Below are 24,429 nucleotides of genomic sequence, written 5' to 3' on the forward strand. Positions count from 1 at the left end.
TGATTTTCAGGACAGATTTCAACGTTTACAAATTCAGAAATATAAATTGTATGTCTGGCACTTTTCCATCTCCATGACACTGGAGGCGGCATGTTTTAGTCCACTCATGTTAACGTGACATCTCAGGAATTGAGGGAAGTGACTTCCAACCTCGCTGTTCTTTTTGTGCACTGTGGCGCCATCACATGGAGGGGGCTGCTACTACAAAGATGGAGAAATGATCTTTTGTTTCCAATTTTTCAGTTTGTAAAATCCAGCAAAGACACACATGCACTGAATCTTTCAATGACGCACAAAGTAGAGTTCCATCAGTTGAGTGTCGATAAGGGAGAGTGGTCAACTGCTAAAACTAAAATACTGTAAGTTTAAGTTTACACAACTAAAAATAATGTGACTATCAGGGTTATAGAAAGGATTTTCGGGGCTCAGCAGGTATGACTCGCAGCCCTTCTGCCATCCATCCATCCATTTTCTACTGCTTATCCTGTTGGGTGCGTGGGTGGGGGGGGGGGGGGGGGGGGTTGGAGCCTTTGCAGTTCTGCAAACAGGAATTGGGACAATTTAGAATGTGACACTAAATATTTAGAAAAAAGTAAGGCGGAGGCAGATATAAGAAAATCAGCAGACAGTTTTATTAAATTGACAAATCTGATCTGTACAGCAAAATCAAATCTCACGATGACTGTTACACCTTCATAGTACGTGGAATTATCTGAAAAGAAACAAACCGCACACTGATAAAAGTTTGTACACGTAGAGACTTGCATATAAATCAGGGATATAAGTCTTTAATCGCCTGTTTGACTCAAAGCAGCGAGCAGTTGGCTTCTATCTATCGGACCTTTCATGGTTTCACAGTCTCATAATTGTCTGGACTTGAGCTCCGTTGCCTTTAACAAATGAGGAGAGAAAATACGACTTCTCATTCAGATGTTAACGTACAACCGCAATGTGCTTAACGACTAAAGAAACACGTTCATAGAAATTGATGAGCACGACAAATGAAGTTGTCACATCAGTTGCTCATCAGCGAACAAAATGTGCCGCAGAACATCAGATATTTGTCATTTGGAAAAAACAGAAGCTAAATAATGTATCTTGAGCGTTAGAAGCCTGCAGAGCAACGATGAGCTCATGGCTTCAATGTAAAATCCTGCTGTAGGGAAATTCTCTCTGCACTTCTAGAACGGAGTAATTCTTTGAAGAACAGTCTTAAGCTGAAATACAACTACTGGTGTGTTTGAGAGCCACTACAGCGGTGAGGAAGCTGATAAATGGAGTGCTCAGTGTTAGCAGACCTACTAAACCTGCTACTAGCATAACAGACGGAACCAAACCAAAGACTGTATAAAGGAAGTGAGTGTAGCCACTGTCACCAACTTTCTTGTGGTCTCATGTTGTTGTGGAAAGCCGCATATTGACATTTTACCAGCTTATATTTTATTGGAATCAGACATGACCACATTTTGAAGAGGGTGGAGCTACGATGTGGTAGCCCATCCCTTCATCTTATATCAAAGAAGACTTGAAACCAGAGCCTAGGAGATTCGTTCATATGCAAGGTTCAGGATGCTGCCTCTATGATCTCAGTCCATTCTCAGTAGTTTGCCTTGTAATCCAGCAGAGGGCGCTCTGAAACATCACTATCAGCTTGACCTGTTGCACGCCTGTTGACCAACCAGTGAACTGTCACTGGTTTTGTTAAGTAAATGGGGGATAAAAATGAACAGAGCCCTATTGAGCGGATAATCAGCAGCGAGTGGAAGTATTTCGGTTTCTACAGCACAGACGGAAAGGTTGTTTGTCAACATTGAATGATGACATAATGCCACAAGGCAAAACACAGACGACCGGACAAAAGCCTCGCTCTCTTCCAACAGACAGAGCGATGTTGCAAAGCATAAGTAGCAGGCTGGATAAGTTGGACCCTCTCCCCCCTACAGCCTCGCAAGCGCCTGAGACCATAAACCCGTGAAGAAAACATTTTTGAGGTAATCAAGAGAGTCATTTTCTCATACACACTTCTGTACAGACTTCTTCACAACCAGGAGTCGCCCCCTGCTGGCCTTTAGAAATAAAAGTTTAAGGCACTTCCGTACTGGCTTCATTTTTGAGACCTGGAAGTTACATCCGCTTCTTTTATACAGTCTATAAAAAAAAAACCAACAACTGTTGGCAGTTGAGATGTGTTGTGGGTTTTCAGCATAAGTGAAGTAATCTTTTAAAGCTCCTTTCTCTTTTTGGCCACATGGGGGCAGCAGGTAGTGTAGTTAATGAGGCAGATATACTCTTAAAATAAGTATCTTAAACACTGTTTTCTAAACGAGGCCCTGGATATTTTAAGAAAAGCACAAACTAGTTCCAGTATTTCTTAAGTGGTCAATTAACAGGATTAATCAGCAGCTATTTTGAGAATCTGATCAATATTTTCAAGCTAAATGCTCTCTGCATCGTTTCCACTTCCTCTCACATGATATTCAATGTATCTGGCATTCAGATAGCAGATGTCATCGGACATCTAACATAGCCAAAACACAACATTAGCCTTCTAGCTAACGTGAGACAAGGCGATACGTTAGCTAAACGTTCGCTAGAACAACACGTTCTCCTAACTTCTTTTGTGGGTTTTGTAGAAACAGATGAAGCTGGTTGTTGTATTGGTTGGGTTATAGATTTTTGAGCTCTATATTTTTTCTATTGCTGTCCCCCTCTTAGTGCCGTCATCGATGGCACTTGAATCTAAATAGGGTCATTTTTGGACGAGCCCCCTCCATGATTGCTGTCTCGGGCAGGGCCTTCAGCTGCAGCTGGTCTGGCCTCCCCTGCTGTTAGAAAGCAAATCAAAAATCAAAACAAACCGTAACTAAATACCATGTCAAAGTCTTTTATCAGTGTTAGTCCAACAAATCTTGAAGTTTGTCAAGTCATGTGACTTGAGTCCTCCACCCTGGTTGACTGCATCTCTTCAGCAAGTCCTTCAGTTTTACAGCTACATGCACACAAAAACAACCTCTGAGCACATGAATCAACAATAAATAAGGCATAGAAATAAAAAAAGTGCAAAGATTTAAGTAGTATTCAGATGAAGCTGAAGGTAACGGAGACAGTTAGAGTTAGTGAGTTGGACCTGGCGAGCCAGAGGCGGTTCTGTACAAAGCGCAGAGGACGGGACTTCATGACAGATGAGAAAAATGTCTCATAGCAACAGAATTCAACCTTAAAGTTAGCCTCAATATTTCAAGTGTCTCCTTGTGCGATTCAGGCAGCCTCAGGCAGTCTCTTAGAATGAAACATTTCTAGTTGCTCGACATGCTCCAGTCTCCATTAAATAGGACAAAAACAGACCTAATGAGGGGGGGGGGGCGGGGGGGTCCTAACCTCCACTTGAACTCAGCTAGAGAAGAAGCGGCCCTCCGTCACACCAGTAACAGCGCTTGTTTAGAGACTTAAAAGAAGTCGGATGATCTCACATCCTACGTCAAACATCCTCTGCAAAAGCAGGTTTTTCTCAGAGGATGAAATTAAAAAAAAAAAAAAAAAAAAAAGTTTCCATCATCAGAAAAAGAATCAGGATTAAAGGTGTTAGTGTCGGGGAGGAGGTCCAGATGTGAGCACGGACGTTGGCACTGTGCAAGTTGGCTGGTTACAGACTGAGGAGGGAGAGGAGGAGCAAGAGGAAGAATAGGGAGGAGTCCGTTTCTTCTGAAGCGTCAGAGTGCCGGTCCTCTACCGGTCCTTCAGTTCTCTTGTCACCCGTTTGGTGATGCGACCACACAGCAGCCCTACCAGGAAGAGGATGCACACGCTCAGCGCGATCATGAGCAGGATGTAGTTCTTTGAGGGCGATGTCATCACCTGCACAGCCAGGTCAGAGAAGCCCTCTGCTGGCGCCACCTATGGGACAGACAACAAATGATATTGGGATATTGCAGTGGACTTAAATCTTCAACTCACTCTGGAAAATATTAATTCATAACCTGATATCTTTCCTAAAACTTCTACTAAGTTTGGTGTTTTTGCTAAACTAAAAAGAAGACTGGAGAAATATAAAAACACGTCATCAGCAAAGAGGAGGAGCTGCTAATTGTTCATCTTGTACCACGATGGAAAAGAGAAGGTTGTCTGAATGTCCACCAGTGGACAGAAATATCCAAGAGAAAAAAAGGTTTGCACTTCAACCTTTAAGCAGCATTTTTAATTTCAACATAATTTCGGTTGGACACTGAGTGAGCGAAGCGCTGTAGCACCGAAGGCTGAGATGAAGATAGAAGGAGACAAAGAAGAGTGACATCATCCTCCTGTCCGCCTGGTGTTTACCTTGGCGGCGTAGCTCCACATATCGATGCGATCCTGAAGTCTTTTCTTACACTCGGGCTGCAGACGGACTCGTTTGTCTTGTAGAGCCTCCATCAGACACGACATCTCTGCACACACAAACACACAGTGGAGGATCTGACTAGGAGGCTGGAGGGTTCGGGTCAGGGTTAGGGACTGGAGAGCACCTACGTCTTCCTCTGCCAGGGGTGATGGCAGCACAGTGGTGTTTGAGGTCCAGGGCGCAGGCGGTGTGGAGCACCGGGTCCACGAAGATGTCTGCTTTGCTCTCCTTCAGCATGTTAAGCACTTCCTGCACACAAGAACATCAGGCAGTGGATGTGGATGCAGATTTGGTTTTGGATATACTGAAGTTAACTGAGGATCATCTCCCCTTAAAAAACTAGAAACACAATACTTCTATATGAACTGCCATTCCAGTGTCTTTGATTAAAACCTCAAGGATCTAATTTCTCTCTCATCCTGTGCAGAAATGTCTTTTTTAGAAATTCGCAAGCACTTCTGTAAGATCGTTCAGCTGTAAATCTTAAAAGATAACACTGTGAAATGACACGACTGTGGCGATGCAATCATGTGACCAAACTCCTCCAGGGCTTGTATCTCACTGAACGTACCTTTTTGCAGCCCTCCTGTTTGATCTTGAGCAGGTTGACTTTCAGACACTCCTCCACCTGCCCCGTCTGCTCCTGAGCTGCTGCCTCCTCCGCACACAAGCGGGAGATCTGGAGGAGAAAGTTAGGAGAACAGGGCAGGGTTTGATGCATAGACAACTAGAAATCTGTGTGTGTGTGTGTGTGTGTGTGTGTGTGTACCTCATCTGAGCAGTGCATCTGCAGCTGTGGGTCCAGCCGATAGTCCAGTGCCGACTCCTGAAGAATCACCCTGATCTGGTCTTCACAGTCCGGGGACAACCTCTGAACCAAACCCAGAAACCCTCATAAACAATCATCACTGCCACCAGAGGAAGCAGACTGTAGTTTACCGCTGGACTGACCTGATCAGTGTACTTGAGTTTGAGACAGGCGATGACCTGGCCCTCCAGCTCGCTGTCCTCACTCGCCTTGTTCAAGATGGACTGGCAGAATTTTGGGATGTCGGCTCGGCAAGCTTTTCTCAACACCGGGTTCAACCTGTAGTCTGGAGGAGGACCGGGTGAGTCAGAGATGAGGGTTCAGCTCTGATTCATCACATTTAACTCCACATGAAAAGTGTGTGTGTGTGTGTGTGTGTGTTTTGATTTTTTGCTCAGTAAAACTGTCACACCCACAGGACAATTTGTCTTGTGGGTGAGCTAATTTTCTTTCCTTTATTGTGTGTGTGTGTGTGTGTGTGTGTGTGTACCTGTGTTCTGTGTGATTTGTCTCTTGGTGATCATTTGTTTACACTTGGGATCCATGAGCTCGCTGTTCTTGTTCTGTTTCAGACACTGAAGAACGTTTCTAGTGTCTGCTTCGGTGCAGAAGCGCTGCGGAGGAGAGCACAAGTCAGTCCAGGTCTCCACTCTTCTTCTCTTTCATCCTGAATGTCCTCCTCCTCCTCCTCCTCCTCACCTTGATCATCTGCTTGCAGACTCTCATCAGCTGGTAGTCCAGCTCGGGGTCGGTCATCTCCACCTCCTGCAGCTTGAAGATGCGCTGGTGGCAGCGTTGGCTGAGCTGAGTCTTCTGCTCCTTAAGGCACTCGATCATCTTGACGAGGAGACGAGCGGGAGAAGGAGAAGAAAATCAGAGGTTCCTGAAGTTTGTGTGTCTGATGAAATCCTGTGAAGGATTTCTGCTCCTTACCTGAGCGTTACCAAAGGCCACATTGGGACACAGACGACTGATGTCTGACTTACAGGGGTCGTACAGCTCAGGTTCCAACCGTATATCCTCAGACTGGGGAGAGGAGAGGAGAGGAGAGGGGAGGAGAGGGGAGGAGAGGAGGGAGAGGAGAGGGGAGGAGAGGAGGGAGAGGAGAGGGGAGGAGAGGAGGGAGAGGAGAGGGGAGGAGAGGAGGGAGAGGAGACGATGCTGTTAAACTAAATGAAGCCCTTCCTCCCTGATTCACTATCAGCTACTGAAGGACATCTGCCCCATTGTTTATCCTCCTGAATTCCACCTGTGTTAGTGATGCAAAATTGCACGCATCCCCCCCCCCTTTCCCCCACCCCCATCCTGCCTCTACCCTCGCCACCTTGCCCAGGTGACAGCGACGAGACCTTTGCTGCAGCCACCCTCCCAGGCTCGGTGGCGCAGTGCTGCTGCGATGCCTCACACTCACTCTGCCTCAGTTGGGAAACGGGCTGCTGAAGTTTAGCGTACATACACAATCAAAGGTATATGTGCCATTTGTACACTTCTGATGTGTGCCATTATTACGTGCAACCAGTAATAACTGTGATTCATTTTTGATATCTGTACGAGGCAATGGGTGTGTCACTCATCTCAGCCTTGGTTTGTCCTTTGGTAACAAAGTTTCTCTCGTATCTCGTAGGTGAACTCACCATCTGTAGTCGTGTTTGTGTTTCAGCAGGTGCTTTCCTCGTCTGGGTAAATTTAGATTTTTGTTGCATTTCTGGATTCAAAGTTGTCTCTCCTGTGTCCTTCAGGCCAACGTAGTACAGAGTTGAAAATTGAACCACCGCAGACGTTTGGAGACAGTGAAGGTATGAGCGATAGGGCTTGATGAGTGTATTTAGCCGTACAAATGTGTTTGTGAGCGCGCACGCATGTGTGTGTGTGTGTGTGTGTGTGTGCGGGCGTGCGTGTGGTACCATTTCCAGCTCCTCCACCCGCAGCTGTTTACGACACTTGAGAGAGACGCGCTGATCTCTGGCCTCCTGCAGGGTGTCGTTCCTCACCGTGGTGCTGAGGCAGATGACCACGTCCACCCTGTGGGGTCCAAGACAAGAGCAGGCGATACTTCAGGACATGTCAGCTCCACGTATAAAGACGTTTAGCTGGGTGATGTGAGGGGCTTCAACTGTCAGCTGAAGAAATAGTTTGACATTTGGGAGAAATTCTCTTTCTCAAAAATCAATATCCTCATTTAACTCAGAAAGAAAGACAGAAAGTTGGATTGGCTTTTCTGTGATTGTAGTTGTTGTGAGACTCACTTCTTCTTGATGTTTGGACACAAGCGCAGGACATCCTCCTTACACGCCATCTTGAATTTATAGGAGAAGCGGAAGTCCTTCATCTGAATCTTCGCGGAGACCAGAGAGAATTAGTGCTGGATTATCATTAAACAGCAGCAGTGTCCTACTTAAATTCCTGAGGGGATTAATTATAATCAGCTGTGAAATGACTTTTTAATAATGACTTAATAACAGGGCTGTGCACGTACTTGAAACACAATCAAAAATCACAATTTTCAAAACAAAACAAAATGTGACATCACCACAGACAACAAACCGTATACATGCAAGTTGGGTTCTTCATTAGGAAAGTGCAGAACAACAAGAAGGACTAGAATTGCTCAGGTTTTTCTGATGTGATAAAGAAACAGGATTGAAAGCTCCTTGATAGATGAAACCAAAGAGTTAAGAGCACATTGTCTGATCATTTGGCTTTGAAATGAGTCAAACTGACGTGTGCGTAGGGGGTTGAGAGAGCGAGAGAGAGAAAGAGAGAGAGAGAGAGAGGGGGAAGATGATGATGGGAACTGACCAACTGGAAGTGTGTGACACCGACTGAACACTTGTCGTTCATCTCCTTCTGGTGTTTGTTCTGAACCAAACACTCCATCAAATCACCAGTATCAATCTGGTTATCAGCTACGTCCTACACACACACACACACACACACACACACACACACACACACACACACACACACACACACACACACACACACACACACACACACACACGATATGAAGGGAAAGAAGAAAATGAGATCGCCCCCACATCAAATTGTCCTGTGGGTGTAACAGTTTTACTGAAGCAATTAAATCCAAATAGTTGAAGAATGTATGGAAGTTGAGAGACGTGCCAGTAATTACTTTGTGATACAGTTATTGTACAATACCAGGTTGACTATCTCTGCCTCCGAGGAGCCAAACATTGCCTGACGCAGACCTTCTTGGAGAACGTAATATATATGCAGGAGTGCAGTATTAATTCCACCTTTAGATGTGTGTGTCTTCCAAAAAAACACTCTGGATTCTTGATATTTTTGTAATCAAATCATAATCATTGTGGACAGGGTGTGGCAAATATTAACAATAACGTCTTGTTAACCAGAATGTGTTAGTATTCATTTAGAATGATTCTCCAGAATAACTTGGCAGACCTGCCTTATTCTACAGTCTTGTGTTTTTAGAGTGGACGTTGATGCTTGGTTGCTCGCTAAGGAGTACACTGTTGTTTCAAAAAGTGAGGGAAAGCAGAAAGAGAGACGAGAAGAGAACTCTGACTGAAAAGAAATCACCGATGTAACCTAAACCGGTGTGTGTGTGTGAGATATATATATATATATATATGAAGAGAGAGAGAGCGAGAGAGAGGAGATGCTGGTTCTCACGTGGCAGTGGGTCTGAATGACAGGCTCACAGGCTCTGATGAGCAGGGCGTCGATCTGGATGTCCTGAAAGACATGACAAGACAAAGAGAAACACAATTATTAAAATGATCTTTGGTTATTATTATTTCTTCCACAAAAACTGGTGACCTCTGACCTCTGATTCCAACTCTGTAAGGTTGCCCACGACATCCCTACAGGCAGACACTAGGTCTTCTAAATGTTCTTGCAAACACTCCAGCTCCTAGACACACACACACAGATACACACAGACACACACACACACACACACACAAGAAATAGTCAGCACAACATACACAAGATCAATATTCAGTACTTTCACCTGTAACAATCAGACAATCATCTTGAGTCTGACCTGTCCAGCGTCGGTCTTCTCACTGCACCACTTGCCCAGGTCGGTCATGCAGCGCTTCTGTAGCTCAGGATCCAGCTTCACATCCAGCGCCCTCTGGTGGAGAATCCTCTGAACCTCCACCTTACAGTCCCGAGATAACTGAAAACACACACACGTTAACAATACTGTCCAACTACAACTTTACTTCTTAGGTCGACTCTCACCACTCCAATAGTGATGTTTTTGGCTGCAGGAAGTTCAATTTGCAAACACGGAGGAGTTGCTGGTTGTGCTGTCACATGAAGCGAGTGTTGACATGACGAGTCAGAGCTCCATGTCTCATCTTACCCTTCGTCCCTGCTCCTCTGTCCGGTATGCGTGGCGGTAGAGGCAGGAGAAGACGGCGCCTGGCGGCATCAGCTCACTGGTCTCATTCCAGCCGTGTGTGTGACACAGTCGGGCGGCGTCACCTTGACACTTCTTATACAAGATGGGGTCCAGTCTGAGAGACAGATACAAGGATCTGGTGTTACCAGCAACGTACATGCAAGAATAGCAGTAGGGTAGTCATGGTGTAGGACTACCTGCTCTGCACCGATACTACAATAATTCAAACAATGATAATCATCATGGACATTATTACTTTCAATGAAACTTATTGTGACAATATGGTGAAAACGCATTGTCCTCTTAAATCTTCTGTTTGAGGCAAACGTTCTATAATTCAGTTCCAGTGCAGGAAGTAATATTTACACCACAACGCACAGGAGTCTACTTCTTCATGCAAGTAGGCAGTTGCCTCCCTCTGTCAAACATGTCAGACAGTTGAGTGATTCTGGTGTGTTCAGCGTGTTGATGACTGGGTCAGACTCACTTCCAGTCCCTGGATATGAAATACTGCAGCTCCAGCAATCGGTGCTCACAGTCCTCCACCATCTTCTCTGTGTACAGATGCTCCATCAGACACGACAGGATCCTACACACACAAACACACATCAGCTGACGGACTCAGACACAGTCATAGTTGGGATGTTTTGACTTCAGGTGTTCAGCTTTATTTGTGTGTAGTCTCACATGGGGTCTCCGTTGCGAATGTGTTTGCAGGCAGTCTGGATGACGGACTCGCAGGCCTCGTTGAGTGCTCGGTCGATCCGGTAGTCGGCTCCTGGATCAGCGGACTGGATCAGAGTCTGAAGCTGCAGCAGAAGCAACATTTAAGTTCAAGAATATCGGATTTTCATATGAACTTTCAAGCTTTCGCAAAACAAGCTCCTCGCAACACACATTAAACTCAACACTGCCACATAGATCTCTCAGTGCAAGCAGGACATTCTTTGCAGTACTTTGTAATACTGAATTCACACCAAAAGAATCACTAAGTATCAAGAACAGACTTGCCACGCTTGATGGGGGAATCTGGGGACATGTAAACAAAGACCCTCTGTGGTATTCAATATATCACAAATGGTTTTTCTTTCCTTTCTTTCTATGCAACTAAATGAAATGGACTGTAACTACTGATCTGATCCCCAACCAAGAATTGGAATAATTTGGGTGGTGGGCTTTATGTTTTTTTTTCAGTACATGTAATTCTACTTTTCTGTTTTTCTGTAAAAACTATAAAAAAGAATGTTGGCAAAAATTAAAAAAAAATAAAAAATCACTAGCAGCAGCGGTTGCCGTGGTTTCTGCTTTCAGCCTGTCACCAGCGGGTGTCATGGGCGTCAAGTACTTGTGGTCAATATTGAGCTTAAAGTAGAGCTCTTATGCAGGCAGGGCCATGACTTTTGTCAATAATGATAAAATATACAGCTTTTCATATAACCAGTGTGTATCATTTAGTAAGGAAAGTGCACCTTCTCTGTATTTCTGCCTTTTAAAAATAGAATAGCTGCCTTTTTTTAATCATAATCACATTGTTTGATGAGAAGACTGCACTAAAACTACAATACATCATCAAGAATAATTGTGGAAGTAGCCAATTGTTGTAATTATAATAATGGATTTTCTATAAAGATACAGTATCTTAATGAATTGCCTGACAACTAGAGAGAACTACAGTGAGTTCCTCCTCCGTTTTTAGACTGGAACAGAGGGAAAGGGAGAGCAGGGGTAATTAAAACCCATCTCAGATTGGTTTGCTGCTTTAGTGGCATCGACCCTAGTTTTTATAAAGCTGAACTCCCCTCAACCTCAAATCGTTGCTCTTGATACTGACATTGTGCTGCCAGCTGGCACCAGGAGTTCTTTGTTGCCACCTTGATTGGAAACGCTTTTGTCGCTCCTGAATCTTTTGGTGCATGTCTTCAAAGTTGAAGCAGCTAACAGCTAAGACTTACTGCACTCTGGCAGATGCTGTCGATGGCCGTGCTGCGTTCGCCACGGCCGATTCTCATCAGGCAGTGCAGTGTGCGGCCTTTGCGGTGCAGGCCGGAGCAGTGAGCCTCTATCTCCGTCCGGCAGTGCAGCACAATCTCCGGACTCAGAGAGAAGTCCTCCATCAGCATCCGCCGGTAGTCCAGCATCTCGCCCTGACACTCTCCACTGACCGGGCGCCCTGCAAAACACAGAATGAGCATTAATGCATCACCTCAGCCTCTACAAGACCCCGCACGCAGACACAAATTGAATCAGAGGTGTAAATCGAACCTCGGTGCACAGCGGCCTCTAAACACAGCAGCAGGTAGGAGAGGCGGGCCTCGCGAGCTCTTGGGAGGTTGGTGTCCAGGCTGCAGTGCTGCTTCCTCAGGTCCAGCTTACAGGCTTTAGCCAGAGAGTAACTAACCTTGTAGTCCTGAGAGATCAGCTTCTGACGGGTGGTCAGAGCATCTCGGCACTATGGCGGGAAAGAAAGAGAAAGAAGGAATATTAGAGGGCAAAGACTACCTCATAATGACTGAGCAGGTGAGGCCATGAGCCCCTGCTCAGAGAGCTGGATGTCGAGGTGGTCACACCTTCTCTGACATGGCCTCTTCAAACTTGTGATTGAACAGACACTTGTAGACTTTCCCTTCTCCTGCCTGAGTCTGCGGACAGTAGAATCCATTGAGTGACAAGGATTTTCTCATCAAATCAATCAATACAAATCTGCTTTCAGAGCTGTTAAATCTCCTACATTCTGGCAGAATCTTTCCCGGTCGTCACGGCAGGAGAAGTAGAGATGCCGATCGAGGTGGAAGTCATCAGATGACAGCTCTGCCACCCGCAGGATCGCCTTCTGGCACTCCTCTTTGATGGTATGACCCCGATCCTGTCGCTCCGCCTCCTTCACCAGCGCCTTCTCCAGACAGGCGATTACTTCACCTTGGGAGTGAACGTCCTAATGTGGAAGATTTAGACTCAATCACAGCTTTTAAAACACAATGAGCAGTTGCTACTGTGTTACATTTTGTTAGGTCTTGGTCATCAAAAGAATGCAAATCAAAATGTCTATGTGTGTGACCCAGTAACTTTAAGAAGCAGTTCCCTGTATCTCAGTTTCAAATACTTGGCATGAAGTGTGATTGTATTCATTCCTCTTCCAGCCACAGGTGGCAGTACTGAGTGCTTCATTCCAGCTAGAATGAGAGCGCCAGCATTGATGACCTCTGCTAAGGAGGTCATGTTTTTGGTGGTGTTTGTGTGTCTGTCAGCAGGATTATTCAAAAACTTGCTCATCTCAGTTTGCAGCTTTGATTAAGGCCCCGGGGACAAAAGTGCCAGGGTCGAAGGTTAACCTCAGCAGAGTTCTGTTGCTCTCAGCGCTCTCTGGTTTGACATGGTTTGTTTTGGCTCTTAAGTTACAGATCAGTGCGTATGGGTGGCTCCCTGTCCTTATTGACTTGTTCACACGCAAACACGCACACATAGATAACAAAAATGTTGCAAAATATTTTACATGACTCCTCCCATCTACAGGTGGCAGAAGTCTGGCAAAAATGCAGCAAAGTATGTTTAATGCCAGAGTAGACAAGTACTGCATCTAGTAAACAATCTCCATTGACACACACACACACACACACACACACACACACACACACACACACACACACACCTCACCTTGTGTCCTATGTTGATGCTTCCACAGCGCAGGTTGTTGATGTCTTCTTTACATTTATCCATGAAGCCACAGATCAGTCGATAGTCACTGAAGATAATACTGGTCATCTTGGCGATGTACTGGTTACACTGGTACTCGCTGATGTTGCCACGGTGATCCACCAGGCAGGACACCAAGTAGCCCCTCCCGCGCTCCTCCTCGTGACACTCCTTTATCTGCAGGTGTAGAGAGGTCAGAACATCTACAGGAAGAACGTAGAATTCTCGACATTATCTCAGTATGTTTGTACAAGAAATAACCTTTCTGAAACTCCACAATCTGACAATTACTACTGGCATCTTCAAAGAGGCGACTGAGTTTGCTTGATCGTCAACACTAAACACACTGTGTCAATCTCAGGACCCATCAGCGATGTCTGACGTCTTAACCTCTGGGAACAAGGGCCAGTATTTCAGGGTACCAGTGTAGCCAGCAATCATCTGGTTCAAGCCTTCCTCACTCCGTTCACTGCTCATAGTGCGTATGGGAACTTGTGACGTTTGCATGGAGTCAAAAGACGAGGAGTACAAACACCAGTTTAAAGCCACTACAACAGCTTTGTTAAATATTCAGACTACAGACATTTTACTGACCTTTCCTGACTGTTTACTTGGACTAAACCAAGGCTTGCTCAAACGTGATTGGTCAAAGCCACTCAAATGGAAACCGGAAGCTTCCCTGTCCTGACATCTTCGCCCTTGCCCACAGATTCTGTATTTATATGCAGAATCTGTTTAGAGAGATTACACTGCAGAAAGTCAATGCTGAGAGGAACATATGGAGAAAGGAGGAGAAAGTCTCTCACTTGTAGCAGTCTGAGTATCTGGTCAATATACTTGAATCTGTGTGGAAATGTTCCAGGAATGTCCACAGACCCTGAGCGGGTGATTATACATCCTATAGGGCCAGGGAATCACATCATGACCCAAAACTCAGTCACTTTATCATTAGTACTGGGTTGTTTGTTGAAAGTAACTACAGGATCCCTTTAGAGAAGCTGAGGGATGCGTGCGGTGAACAAGAATGGCGGATAGATCATTTTTATTTCACTGAAGGGCCAGCAAGACTCCTACCTGAAGGAGTAAAACTGTTCACATCCAATCATGCTGGATATTAGTGTTATATTGTACATTATATCCACTCGATCATGTTGCCAAAACATTTATTAATCTCAAGTAAGTAAAAGAAAATGAAGTCTAACGAGACTTGTCATCGATGTAAAGCTTCTGAGTGATCCACTGACCTCAGCGATGGTGCTCTTGCAGACCTCCAGGGCCACCGACTCAAACTTGGGGTCTGTGGTCAGGTTGAGTTTATAGTTCCACAGGAGCTGAGGGCGAGACGGACATGAGATGTCAACACATTCATCATGTGGTGACATTTTACTAGCTAAGACCACAAAAACAGAAACTCAAGAGCAGAGATGGGTGTTATGGACTAAACTAATTTCCCACAGCTATATTTTGGGGATGTTCCTCCTATTTAAGAAGGCGAACCATAAATACATTTCAAGTATGTGATGAATTGTTGGGTTGCTTTACTGTGGATAACTGGTTAAGAACACAGTTTAAGTCCTCATCATTCCCGGTCTCTCTTCACACAGTTGACAGAAATTTACAGGTAAAAAAAAAGACAGAAACTATAGCGGCTTAAATTTTAGGGCAACTAAATGAGAATAATAGCATTAAGGATCGGTTTAGATCTGAATCCTTAATGCCCACCAGTTGCTGAATCCACGTGACTCTGCTCCGTCTTCGCGAATAATTATACTTTGAAAGAGCACAATTACTTCATTCTCCTCTGACACTGATATTAAATGGTACGCAGTTGACATTTTTAGCTCCTTGCTTGGGTCTATAAAGCAACTGTTGACACTTGTGTCTAGCTTGTAACGGTCTAACAGTCCGTTAACTTTGCATCTACAATTACAGCGATTAACTTGTGTCCTCCCTTGCAGCATCAAGCCCTTGTGAATGTAGTGGTTGCTGCAAATAAGTGATGGGTGTTAGCACTTGTTAGTCTTCAAAAATGCCCTACTCAACCATGCTCGCAAACAAAAGACAGAGAAGAGGTGGAGTGCAGGGCTGAAGCAGTTACTGAGGACACTGGAGCTATTTTAGATGTGTCCACAAACACATCAGGGTCCAAACAGTTTCAAGGTTCAGGATTTTATCACCAGACCTGATGGTTTAATAGAATAGTGAGAAAATACAACAGCAGGATCTTGGGTTATGCACAGCTTTCGCTACACTGCTGCTGTTTACCATTTCCAAATGATCTCCCTGGCTCTCTCTCTCAAGATGCTGGATACTGACAGCGGATTTATTATTTCACAGACAGACAGACCAATTACAGTTCCTCACTCCGCTAACTAACCCTTGATGAGCTGAGAGAAATCTAAGAATCCGTTTCTTCAATTACAAATACAGTTTGCGAATGCTTCTTTTATCTTGGATTCATGTTTGTCTCCGTCTTCTTCATTTATGTGCTTGTTGTCTTGCTGCCAGCGAGGCCCCAGCTGCAGCAGCCACAGATAACAGCTACTGACAGCTAGACCGCCCAGAAAACAACACCACCACAAAACAAGAGGAGCTCTGTGTGTGTGTGTGTGTGACATGTTAATTGCAGCCACTGCTCTCCGCTGCTGTAATAAAGACAGTCCGAGAGCTCCATTAACCTTGAGGTGTTCCATAAATCTGTCTGCCATGAACCGCTTGGAACCCTCGTGGTTTATCATCCCGAGGAAGCAGAGATGAGCTGCGGCTTCCTGCCGACCCCCTCGCTGGACTTTACTCTGTGCCCAGCTATTGGAACCCTGGATTGTAGGACAATAGGTGCAGCCCTCGAAGGTAACACCCCCCCGGAGGACTGCGCCTACACCCACAGGCCATGCGACATCACGTTATCATGCATAGAATCTGGTTCAGATGTAGTATACTGTATATCAGTATATTCTGTTTATTACTCACTTTTGAGACCAACACATACGAACTCTCTGTGCAGTTGACGCTCCCCATAACAGCCACTCAGGCAAGTACCAGTTTAACTTGCTTAAACCAATCATCAATCACAACCAATTGTGTGTATATGTGTGTGTGTGTGTGACACCTACATGGTTGCAGTCAGGAGCGATGTCTGTTTCCTGCAAACAGAGAGAGTGATAATAACATTTTTAAACACATGCAGTAAAATGAACACAAAAGTTCGAGTAAATGAGGAGATTCACATCTGTTCATTCTTCATCATAGACTGTTGAAGAGGAAGATGGATTGTGTGTAACATCACGCAGTGGTTCATGGACTCCTGTTTGGAAGTTTTCAGTTCTGAGGTTAGGGTTGTCTGAGTTGTATTTGTTCAGATTAATCTGGAAGAGGAGTGAAGGATCTGGACCCTGACAGTTTGGCTCACTGTGTAACAGAATCCCAAGGGAGCAACAACCAAAGCACAGCCTGCTGAGTCATCAATTTCTATCCAAATGGAACCATGGAAGATCATGCTGCACCGAGGAAGACTTGACTTGAGGTCGTAAGATCACTAACGCTGCCTCTGGAGCTGCTGCTGACATAAAATCATCAACCTCCATTTAACAATTAAACAAATCACCACACTTCACAATCAGGGTGAGTTAGTAATGGTTAGTTAATGCTTAGCTACTGCTTAGTTAACCCGTGTGTCTACTAAATATTTATTCATGCTGTTCATGCTAACTACTGAGGTGGGTTGGGGGGTCAAGGGGAAGTCAAGAGTTACTCAAGGAATTTATGTTAATATCATCACAATAAGGTCACAAAGAGCATTAATAAATGGTTAATTAAGCTTAAGTAATGTTTATTCAGCAGTCTCAGCTAATTAAACAGTAACTGACATTTATTAATTTAGCTTTGTTGTGAAGTGTTACCAGTTAAACTAATGTGGCAGGTACATCATCACATGACAGATGCTGATCCTATCAGGAGTCGGGTAGCCAGATCCTACAGTGTCACATGACTCTGAACAGAGAGGAAATCCAATCGCCAGGACCAGAGGAGCAGGACAAATACATGTTTTCTGACTGTTATATAAACAGACTCTCAGCATGGACAGAAATGCCCAATTACTAAGACTATGAGTTATTAATTAAAGCAGAGCTGCTGCATTCAGATCAAAGGCTTCTGGATCAAGAGAAGATTTACCAACTCGACAGATTATAATGGCGAGATAACGGAGCCTAATGGAGACGGGGGGGGGGGGCTTAAACAAACTGTAGAGTTCTCTGACAGTCCAGTGACACAGGGAACTGACAAGACAAACCCAGCACAGAGAACTACTATCAAATCAGGACTCAATGAACAAAGAAACGCTGGATAAAAACAATAGCATTATTCAAATTCATGTCTTTGCAAATAATGGTTAAATACTGCAAATATCCCAAAACAGCAGAAAAATAATGTGTAAAATTCTTACTGTGCATGACATGCGCCATCTACTAGCTCGGGCCTACTACAAGCAAGAAATAAGAGCTGTGATGTAATGTTGGAGTGATGTCATGATATGGAAGAACAAGAACAAGAACAAGTTGTCCAACATGGAGGCAAAGTACAGGTAGGATGTACCTGATTTTATGTGTGAGCAACGACAGTTACCGCTCACTTTCATGACATTATATAACAATGCTAATACAGTTCTATGGGCCTCTAAAGACACAAACGTTTTTACAAACAATTAACCGCTGAATGTGAGAGACACCATTAGAATTCAGGCTTAAATGAATCAGGCAGTTTGATGAGGTGATCTGAACGGGTGAGCGGCAGCACCACGGGAGCTTCAACCTCGTGGTAGTGAGGTGGGCAGGGGGACGTGCTGAGAGCTCCAAGATGATGTGTGGAGACGTCCCGAGAGACACGGAGCTGCTGGCGAACAGATGCCTTCTCTGGTAATGAGCCAGACACGTATATGGAGGAGCTCCAGCAGTGCAGCAGCCTACACCACCGCGTATTGTTGATTGAGACGAGCTGAGTCAAGAGATACTTTGTAGTGGTTGAGTACCATTCACATTTGAACCAACCTTGGATCCGGGACCTGGAATCCTGAAACAATTGTTCTTGTTGTTTTTAATTCTCTTCACTTGTAATTTCAAAATTAGTCCAAACTCTTCCAATTCCTGCTGCGTTGCAAACGTTAGCAAATCAAATTCACTCTCCAGCTTCGAGGTCTATTCTTGAGGTGTTTTCTTAGGCTTTTGTCTTTCCCAAATTTTGACTGTGTGAGGGGCTTGAACACACGTCACCTGGCGTAGCTCTCAGGTACTTTGTCACCCAGATGAGCTCTCAGGTACCAGGGTATGACTGTAATTTTCAGCGGGCATGTCATTACCTACAGGCACATGGAATGAAAAACTCACAGAACTGTGTGAAGAAACAAATGTTTGAAATGATTCCGATCAACACATCATTGTATCAGAAGCAATGGGAAGCGGCAGAGAAATCTTGAGTTGTTTCTCCCCACATTAATATTGATCAATCAGATCAAAGTCTATAAATGACCCTCTCATGAAAACAATTAGTACACTCCCACAGAACAGCTGATTATGTCTGGGAAAAACACGGGTGACATAACCGACAGAACACCGTGCACTTGGCTGGGAGAGAAGCCCCAAAGCACAATCTGAGCCGGTGGAACTGGAAAATAACTGGTCCGACTCCACCAGCAGTGTATTTTGAAAGCTAGTGTCACCACTGACAGGGCTTGACAGGATAATGGCACACAAACGCTACACCTGGTTGGGGGGGGCTTTTTCAGGTGAGCACCAGCAGGACTGCCAAGCAACGCTACTGTTGTGTGTGTCCTTGTCTTTTGCTTAAAAAAGCAAAACACAGAAAAGAAGAAAAGCTGCAGATTGAAAGTCACCTGGCTATGGACAGAAGTGCTGACTTTGGATCTGTTACAAAAACAATTCAAATATTTGTGCTCGGTCGCCCAGCCTCAGCCTCCCGTGTCAAACCGAAACATTAAGTACACAGAGGAGAGCAGAGCAGATGCCACTCAGGAAGGCAGTGAATATAATGGTTGACTGGTGTGACTGACTAAAGAGACTTATCATGCTGGTGTACAGCTCTATGTGCAGATGATCATTTATTCCGGTGGCTCTGTGTGCAGCCGCTCAGTTCATCTCTCTGACTGTAACAAGTACTTTTCTCCCCTGTCTCTTTAAACCCCCCACCTCCCAACAGAGAGCAAAGCTGAGGCTGCTCTCCACAGCACCCTCACACACTGTCAACCCGAGTCAGAAAGTGACGGACCGACTTAATGACCACAAACAGGAAGTGTTTGGCCTGCTGGTGCTGGAGCCAAATTACTTCCGCACTAAGCAGTTAGCTTGTAACTGTGGAGCTACACGTCCCTCAAGAGTCAGTTTCAGAGCTTGGACCACTGCAAATAAACGCTTTACTGTAACCACCCACAATGCCGCGCTCTGTGTGTGTGTGTGTGTGTGTGTGTGTGTGTGTGTGTGTGTGTGTGTGTGTTTTAGTGTTTGTGTGTCTTTTTCTCGGGAGAAGAGGCTGATTTATAAGAACCATTTACCTCTTCAGGAGGCCACAGCTGTTATAGAGCTGAAGCGATGTAATTATCTCAGTAAAGAGAGCATCACTCAGGGTCAGTGGTGGAGAGAGAGGTAGAGAGAGAGAGAGAGTGTGTGTGTATGTGTGTGTGTGTATGAGACGTCAGTGTGTTGGAGAGGGGAGCGTGGCATCAACACAGTGGTGGGGTACCAGAGTTAAAAACCAGGCACCAGGTGAAGCTCGGGAGGGATCGTGTGGATCATCTGCTCAGGATCAAATTTGACATGCGTCTCATTACAGAATCAAGCACTTGACATCATTTCTAACCAACAATATATCACTGAAGATAGAAAGAAGGGAGGAGTCCAGATGTCTGGAGCTGCTGGAGGCTCCACTGGCTAGCATTCGATCCAACTGCAGATGATCCATATGCATGGTGTGTAGGGTCAAAGCAGTGTGCAATGTTGCAGGAATGAGTCAGAACACCTGGAAATAAGTTGGCATTGTTGAAAGTCTGTTCCCTTTCGCTCCAAGTCGATGGACATTTGGTTAAATGCCTGAAATAAGAAATGCTTTTTTTCCTCAATTTTTTATCCAACAGCAATTTACTGAACCAACTAAACGACCCATCCCAGTAGCTGAGGGTTGGGACCGGCGCCACAGAGACTCACCATCACATCACTACATGAACGTGTGCTGGTCAACAACGGAGGACGGCTGAGCTCGTCAGCACATCTGCCCCAGAGGAAGGACTTCACCATCAACTGATAGCAACCGAAGCGTCTCAAAAAAAACAACGCACCTCCCGAGAGGTCTCAAACGCTCCCAGCTGAGAGCTTTCAGGACACGTTCTGGTGGCTCCGGCCCGAAAAGTAGAACAAACCATCTAATAGGGTGCAACGATGACGGGGCCGCAACTAAAAAACGTGGATGTTTGCATCACAGATTCGTTCTCAGAACCATTACTACTATAATAACAGTATATCTTTCCAAAAAAAAAAAAAAAAAGACAAAGACAAAGAAACTAGAAACTGGGAGAGAATCTCATCTGCAGTCTGGTTTCTCCTCCCTGACCCTCACTTTTAAAATAGGATTCTTTTCTCAATTGCAGGTTCAATGTTTGTCTTCTATTGTCATTCCTTTCAGTATCGTCATGACTGACAATGACCACTGTTTCCGCCAGAAGAACACCAGTTTGAAACAAATATAAATTGGTGGTATGATTTGCAAAGTTAATTCTTTACGTCGCTGATCTCATTTTAATTAAAAATCATTCAAATGACATTGGTGTCATTTTTGTGGAGATCAGTATCAAACAAAAGATGTTTTCCCGAAGGCAGGATTTCTCCGCAGCACAATAATGTCTAATTCAATATGCTTTTTTTTTTTTACTTTTTTTTTTTAAATGTTGTGCCTTTTTAGTGATTTGAAAATTGCATCAGGGCCATAATGAGATCTTGATTACATTTTGATTAATTCATCAATAATCAGTTCGTGTCCTTTTTCTTACGCAGTCATTAGTGAGTCACACCTCGGAGCAGTGGAGCCACTTCAACATTAAAAAAAAATTGGACAATAAAAACACAAACAACAACATTTCAACTATGATGAAACCATGTTACAAACACAGCTTCTAAAAGACCTCAAACATGTTTGTCATTTCTGCTCAGTAATCCTTGTCTAATGACAAAATATCAGCCAGTGTCAGGCTTGTTACAGTAGACTGATGAGTTATGATCTGTGCTGAAGTGTGTGTGTGTGTGTGTGTGTGCGTGTGTGTGTGCGTGTGTGTGTGTAAATCAAACTGGGTCATCTAATGTCTCGCTCTTTGGAGCTTAACAAAATATCACCACCGCATGAATATATTAGTACTGCAGTATCACCACCTCTCCTGTGTGTTGTCTGATCAACAGACGTTCACACAACTAAACACGTTTCTCTTGAAATCACCAAGACGGCACTTCTCACGTTCCCTTCCAAAATAAGAGTGTGTGTGTGTTGGCGGCAAATCTGCAGCCCGATGACCCAGTCATTACTTTGTGTTGTTTAAAGGCCTTTTCTAGGTGTAAAAATTAGTAACACGAAACGGAGCTGAAACCTTTCTCTTTACTATCAATTTATTCAGAGTCAAAACCTTTGTTGTTTTTTTTCTTCATTTTGTGTCTCGACTCCACATTGATCAATAAATCAATTTCTGCTCTGACCGATGCAGTATTTCTCCTCCACATTTATTCGTCAGCAATGTTGTGAGGTAAAAACCTTTCGAGCCTTCTTGTTGGGTAGAACTAAAGTGTGAAATACAAACAAAAATCCAAAAAGTCTAACGCCGTACTGTTTTCAGTGTGTTAAATTTTGTCACCTCGGGAAATATTTGATATGACCCATCTTTTATTATACAGGTTATAATTTGCCTTTAATTCTTATTGTTGGAAAGGTTGATTTCCTTTCAATAAACAAAGTAAAAGTACAGGAGAGAAACTGTAATGTTATCATTTCCACTGCTCTAGTCGCTGTGTGTCCATCTCTGACAGTTACTAACTTTAAAGTTAATTAATGTTGCGTCAGGTCTTAGACTGCACTTTTGCTGTGTTTCCAGGTTGTCAGACTGCGTGAAATCAGGATTTTCAGATGTTCTAAAGCCCCCTGCTGTGTGGGCAGCTGCTCGCCGATGCAGGTGGACGTTCACCTCCGCCGAGGTGTCCCGCTGACTGCCGATGTGGAGCAAGATCACCGGGGCGACACACCCAGCAGATTCCCACCACCTCAGACGGATCCCTGCCGCCCGCGGCCGCTTACCTCTCTGCGGTCCTGGAGGCACTCCAGCACCGCCAGGTTGTTGGTCCAGGTGTGTTTTGGGCAGAGCCGGGTCAGGTCCCCCCTGCAGGCCTCCTCCTCCGACAGCTTCCAACCAGTCGCCCTTCGAGGCTGTGAGGCCCCAGCGGCGGCAGCGGCAGGTGCATCCTTGGCCGCAGACTCCGCGGCTCTATGGACGGGAGCGTTGGGCGGCTCGGCCGGGCCGCTGCCAGCTTTGGAGCCGAGGACGTAGCCGAAACGGCAGAGACAAGCAAACGATAACAGCAGCAGCAGCGGAGAGCGACTGTGTGCCGCCATCTTCACACCACTGGTAAGCTAGCTGTGACGACTACGCAGCACTTCCGATTTGCAGGTTAACAATAAAAGCCTTTATGGTCAACACCAATATTACTTCCGGTATTTGACGAAACCGCAGACACAACAATAATCGACAAATTACAATAATGAGTATCAAAGCACATTTCCTCTTTCAGGTACTTGTAAGTTACTTACTCAGGGTAACATTAAAGTCTGTAAAGACATTTTTATAAGAAATTGATGAAAAATGGTCGACTGATTTAGCACAATTGTTTCCCAAGGGCGACACGGTAGTGCAGTGGTCAGCACTGTCGCCTCACAGCAAGAAGGTTCCGGGTTCCAGTCCCGGCTCCATCACAGGATCTTTCTGTGTGAGTCTGCATGTTCTCCCTGTTCCTGTGTGGGTTCTCTCTGGTACTCCACCTTCCTCCACATACACTGTTTCAGTAATTATTTGACAATCTCTGAACTGGCATATATGCTGAAATAATCAAGGGAAAGTAATAACCAAATTAACCCTTAAAGGTAAGAACTATTAATATAATAACAAGATATAATTGTGATTATTTTGACAATGATTCCCAGGGACAGAATCATCATTCTTTTATCGTTATTCACATTTTCCATGAGAGCCATATTGCAATCATAGTGGTGTGATTTTTAATGAGCTCTGACAAAGATATGTTTTTATAATGTGATTCTAAATGAATATATCTCTGCAGCATTGCACTCTGCTTCATTCTGATACATATGCCACCTTTCGCAAAGGCCATATTATAATTTGAAATTGTTCAGCCCTATGGTAATTACAATTATCTCGGTTAGTCTGGATTATATGTATGTCATATATAGTTAGATGTCCAGACCCCTGTTGTATGTGCTGCAATTAATGTTCCCTCCTTGACCTGCACGGGACGCATGCTGGTGGGCGCAAAACTTGTGATCGTGAGTGAACAGCGCTCCCGTGTGGTCAATTAGCAATACTGAGTTAAAAGTTTACAAGAAATGGAGCAGAAAGGGTTTAAAAGACCTTGTTTGCAAAATTCAAACCGAAAAGAGACAAAAATATGATTAAATATGCACTATGAGAAAATCTGCACTGTTGTGAATTCAGCTGAGAATGGGAGGAGTTAAGTGTATATCAACGAACTATGACAAACTGCATTTGTTGTTCTGATATTTAGTTTACCGCTGATTTGTATTTGAAATTTAAAATACATTAATTAAAAAAACACACACAGTGGAAGAGAATTTGGACTTTTTAAACTTATCTTGAACCTCCTCCCCACAGGTGTTGAGCAGCTGAATATAACTGGAAACCAGTCCGAGCAATAAATCCTCCCAGTTTAGGGCTGACAGCTGCTGGGGGCTTTTTCTGGTTCCTCACCAGGCACATATCCACCTCAGTTACAGCTTTCATTTCAAAGATGTTTCATGTTTTACTGTATCACAAAGGAGAGTATTTCCATTCCCTACTGCGTCTCTGCTACTCGTACCCAACAGTGACGT

General features: G+C 44.5%; 1 protein-coding gene across 1 annotated transcript; it reads right to left on the bottom strand.

The window, feature by feature from the left end:
- Positions 1-626: 626 nt before the first annotated feature.
- LOC147269126 (Golgi apparatus protein 1-like) lies at positions 627-22,946 on the bottom strand. Its single transcript, XM_086179830.1, has 26 exons — positions 22,606-22,946; positions 16,383-16,412; positions 14,514-14,600; positions 13,231-13,446; positions 12,308-12,511; positions 12,147-12,218; positions 11,842-12,028; positions 11,532-11,749; positions 10,267-10,388; positions 10,067-10,168; positions 9,541-9,694; positions 9,214-9,351; positions 8,995-9,081; positions 8,841-8,903; positions 7,986-8,099; positions 7,433-7,521; positions 7,091-7,208; positions 6,120-6,212; positions 5,886-6,023; positions 5,677-5,800; positions 5,330-5,472; positions 5,148-5,249; positions 4,950-5,057; positions 4,507-4,627; positions 4,318-4,424; positions 627-3,894 (listed from the first exon to the last, which is right to left on the bottom strand). The coding sequence occupies exons 1-26, from the start codon at positions 22,918-22,920 to the stop codon at positions 3,727-3,729; spliced, it is 3,420 nt and encodes a 1,139-aa protein (XP_086035956.1). The 5' UTR covers positions 22,921-22,946; the 3' UTR covers positions 627-3,726.
- Positions 22,947-24,429: the final 1,483 nt, after the last annotated feature.

Source organism: Aulostomus chinensis, chromosome 2 (assembly GCF_037954235.1).
Source record: "Aulostomus chinensis isolate RoL2024-O1b breed Wild chromosome 2, RoL_Achi_v1.0, whole genome shotgun sequence".
Lineage (NCBI taxonomy): Eukaryota > Metazoa > Chordata > Actinopteri > Syngnathiformes > Aulostomidae > Aulostomus > Aulostomus chinensis.